We start from the raw sequence: 4,739 nt of genomic DNA on the forward strand, positions 1-4,739 counted from the left end.
TCCATGGAGAGTGTCAGCTGCTCAATCATCTGAAGGTTGGTGGTACCAAAACGAAACTCCTCCACCACTTGCGCTTCACTGACCTGAGGCAGCCTGAGGTTGACGTCGGTGAAACGCTTCGTGAAGGAACGCATATGCTCTCCCGGACGCTGCTTCAGAGACCTGAGATCCCGCAGTCCGAGCAGGCGCGAGGTGTGGTCTGGTTGCCCCGTTGAGGTGGAGACTTCTTTCCTTTTGCTTCTCGAGAACTAGGCACGTCCTGCACCGCCAGGCTTCACCTTGACTCACCCCCGATAGAGGGGCAAGAAGGGATGCTCGGCAGGCGGAGCTCCTCTCGGTGCAGCATCTCTCGAGCCCCCAGCGATTGTCGCAACCTCGGCCATCGCATGTGCGAGTCCTCAGATGCTGGCCAACCACTGGTCGGAGCTCGTTGCTCCGGACAGAGCCGGAGCAGCTCATGCGTCAACCTCAGAGCAGTCTCAACGACCGGCTCCCGACGACGGTCAGCTAGCGCCGCGGGCTCCGCCGGATTGGCCATGAAGATACAGTCGAAGGCGGTCGGAGAAGAACAATGACGGACTGAGTCCCCTACCCGGCGCAACAAATGCCAAAGATTCGTGTCCGCGAAGGAACACGGGTATCACCGAACCCAAAAGGTTCGAACACAGGGGCTCAAAATCACGTCGCCACCTTACCGAGGCAGGCACTGAAGAGAGAGACACGGCAGTTAACCAGGTTCAGGGCCCTCGGAGAGGTAAAACCCCTATGTCCTACTTTGGTGGATGTATTGAAGGTCAGAATGGAGAAGATGACCGTACGAATGTCTAGGGTTTGTGATCGCTATGGATCATCCCCTTCCAAGGCTAGTCCTTTTATAGAGGAGCTGGTCCTCTTTCCCCGAAATATCTTGAGGGGGAAGGGTTGCCACATCTCCAAACCGAGGGTGGGAAACTCCCCCGCCCTTTAAAGGATGGACATAGTCCATGGTCGTTTAAAGTGTCGGTCCACGGCAGATGCTGATGTAGTCAATGACGCCTCCTCTGGCAGTTTGTGCCGTCCACCCGGCCTTGCATTAAAGGGGCAAGGACAGGGTCTTGGCGCCTTGGTCCTCGTCGAGCCCGCTTTAATCACCAAAGGGACAATGGAATCTTTCCTCCTCGGGGCGAAGCTTTTGAGCTCAGCCATGACGTTTGCGATGCCAGCCTAGCATGTCTTGTAGCTTTGGAGCCCACTCTGCCTTTCTTTACTGCAGGCATTGCAAGGTGGAAGCCAAAGCTCCTTGGTTGATCTTATCGCCTACAAAGGGTCTCTCTGGCCTGGAGAGGTTGATGTCTCGTGAACCTCCGCAAGGGAGTTCCTTCCCGAGCTTATCTTCTGCTCCAGCCTGATGTCTCCGAGAGGGTTTAAGCCTCGCGGAGCCTCACTCGACCGTAACCTCCTCGAGTGATTGTTTTATTGTGGACTCTAAGGGCCTAGCGACCGTAGGTCCATGGCACCTTTTGTCAGGGATCCCACACACGCTAAGGACTAAAATAGCCTAAACGTGAGGGGGAGTGTTGAATATAAATACAATGCATAGTCTTTTTTTCCATCAGTTCGGACTTTTGGTTCAATTGGCTAATGCAGCAATCTTTCATGCAGCAAGGGCGACAAAGAGAATGGAGAAGAGAAGATTCAAGAGTAAGCGACCGTGAATTTCTCGGATACGCCGCCTGAGGTACGTGTTGCTCCTCTCTCTCTCTCTCTCTCTCTCTCTCTCTCTCTCTCTCTCTCTTCGTTCTCCGGTGGATCTCAAGGTACTGCTGCTTCCTTCATCGACTTAGCAGACATATGCATAACAAGCTTTTCCTGGATCGTCCTGTTCGATCTTTTTATGGGGTCATCGGAGACAATAGAGGTTTTCGGCGATTGCCGTCCCTATGGTCAGGATTTGTGAGATGTGGATCTCTTTAAAATTTTCTATCGCATGTGGATTCCAACTGAGATTTTCTCTAATAGCACATGAGTTGAAACCAATAGTTACACATGAGTTACAAATGAGATTTTTCTTATTTTGACTCAAAATAAATGTGCTTTCTTAAACTCAACCATCGAAGGATTATTGCACTAGTGGAAAACGGGGCTATAGGCCCAGTTCATTTGGGCCTTTAGTCCCGGTTTCCAAACCGGGACCAATTAGGCGGGACTAAAGGTCCCCCCTTTAGTCCCGGTTGTAAAACAAACCGGGACTAAAGGTCCCGCCACGTGGGCTGCTGGCGCGCGTCGAGGAAAAAACCCTTTTGTCCCGATTTGTAACACGAACCGGGACTAAAGGTTATTTCGTTAGTTTTTTTATCTATTTGGTTCCCAATTATTTTTCGCTCCTCTTTTTTTTCCTATTTTTTCAGAATTTCTAGTATTTCAGTTATTTAACTAGTTTAGTTTCTAACTCCACTTAATCTCTAACTACCCTTAATCTCTAGTCAAATTACTTACTCGTGGTCCAACTTCCCGCTCGATCACCCATCCTCCCACTACTCCAGCACTAGCACGCTTAACTTCCAAGTTCCTTTCTCATCCCGCTTCCAAGTGTTTCGCGCGCATGTTGTGATACTAGTATCATATCAATCCTATTAACATGTTGGTCGATGTCACACTTATTTATTATTCGAATTCCAAATAATTATTTTAATAAACAAAACTAATAACGTACATGTTGTGGTAATGGTATTATAATTATAATTTTTTAAATCTGTATTATAATTGTTTTTTTAATTTATTATTTTTTAATATTTTTTTGCCAAACTTGAAAATTTGAAAATCTAAAAAATTGGCTAACTTTATGGTTAAGTAATAGTAATCTTTATGCATGATGTAATTATTATTTTAAAAAAATTTAAAAATAAAATTCCGAATTTCTGGCAAAAACTAAAATCTTCCTGCTTTCATATTTTCATTTGGAATTTTGAGAATCTAAAAATTGGCTAACCGGGTAAACCCGGGTGAATTCGGATGTAACTTTTTCCCAGGATTTTTTTTATATATTATACGTTTTTTTTCGACGTCGTACGCAAAAGTTATTGCGGTTTTACCATTTTTCAAAACATTTTTGCAAAATAAGTGAAAATTCAAATTTGTTAATTTTCCCTAATAGTAGGTTGCATAACATACAAGAATCCGAAAACATATTATTTTTTGAATTTTGTATCATTTTCTTTTCTATTTTACAGTGTTAAAAAAGGGGATCCACGAGGGGGGGGGTGCATGGGGAGGCAAAAAACCCTTTAGTCCCGGTTGGTAATACAAACCGGGACTAAAGGGTGGCCATACGAACCGGGACTAAAGGGTTTTCATGATGAACCGGGACCAATACCCCCTATTAGTCCCGGTTTGGTTCAAAACGGGAACTAAAGGGTGGGACGAAAGGCCTCTTTTCCACTAGTGTTGCTTACATGTCAAGATGAATCTAGCCATATTAATTTAGTGTCATAAATGCTGCTACTTTTTCTATAAAGTTGGGTCAAAATTAATAAAGTTTGACTTAGGAAATGTCCAAACAGAGGGACTAGCTCGTCAAATATATTTGTATCCAATTATTTCGAAGATATCTAATCATATACGTACGTATGTCATTGCCCCAGATGTCAACAGAATCATCAATCACTTAACTAGGGAAAATCAATCAGTGGCTTTCCCCCTTCTAACTTAGCGCATAGTCCTCATGTATGGTTCGGGAAAAAAAAAAAGAGAATAGAGAGAAGAGCCGCTACTGTACTTTAAAGACAAAAAATCAGCATGAGATGCACTTCAAAAATTGTATCAGATTATTATTGAAATTGGTGCGTGACAATCATGGCATATGATCATGAATACAATTGCGACGAGTCCGCACAAGCATGTATCTAACCAAGTACTCCAAAATAATTAATATGCGTTCTTAAACACGACCATGAAAGGATTGTCGCTGATAGTGAGCCATGTCTTATCCTTGTAAGCAAACAAGCCTAAATCTCGGCACGGCGTTTTATCAACGCATGCTACTAGCTTGTATCCCGCCGTGTTTGCACCGTGCTTCTCGATCCGGAACAAACCAAAGGACTTGATGCCGTCTTCGTTTCCAGCAGCGAGATACTGATGCTGCCCCGACGATGGCCGGGGCTGCCTACTGGTGATGTGCCAGTCGTTCCTTTTGGCGCAGAAAGTATTGAATTCGATGAACTCGATGAACACGTCGCTGGATTGGCGGATGGAAGGATCGGCGGAAGCGTTGCGTGGTTTGATGGATACCGGGATGCCGAGGAGAGTCTTACCGCTCTCTTGGGCCACGAAGTTCAGGCATCGTAAGCCACTGGGGACGTATGTGAGCCCACCTCCGTTGCTAGGATTCGCCGGGAAGATGTAGTAGCCGAAATCACTCCTTAGCTCCTTACCGTCAGCGTCGTATACAAGTTGGGTGGGATCCATGGAAATACATTGGATGGAGATGACTAGGAGCTGGATGAGGGGGAGAAGGAGTAGAACTTTCATGATGGTTGGCCTTGTGTCTTGCTTGCAATCTTGACAAATGGTTTCACAATTGGCTACTATTTATAATCGTAGCGATGCCAGACAGCAGTTATTTTTGATTATTTTAAAGATCCTGTACTTGTACGGGATTAAGAGTCCAGATCGAAAAATTATTTGTTTCCAATTATGTTTCCGAACTGATTCGTATCCAATTATTTCCAAGATATCCAATCAGATATAAGTTAATACTTGAT

At 45.0% G+C, this 4,739-nt stretch overlaps 1 protein-coding gene across 1 annotated transcript; it reads right to left on the minus strand.

The window, feature by feature from the left end:
- Window positions 1-3,903: 3,903 nt before the first annotated feature.
- On the minus strand, window positions 3,904-4,443 carry LOC127328641 (endogenous alpha-amylase/subtilisin inhibitor-like). The gene has a single exon (XM_051355227.1). The coding sequence runs from the start codon at window positions 4,441-4,443 to the stop codon at window positions 3,904-3,906; it is 540 nt and encodes a 179-aa protein (XP_051211187.1).
- Window positions 4,444-4,739: the final 296 nt, after the last annotated feature.

Source organism: Lolium perenne, chromosome 2 (genome assembly GCF_019359855.2).
Source record: "Lolium perenne isolate Kyuss_39 chromosome 2, Kyuss_2.0, whole genome shotgun sequence".
NCBI lineage: Eukaryota > Viridiplantae > Streptophyta > Magnoliopsida > Poales > Poaceae > Lolium > Lolium perenne.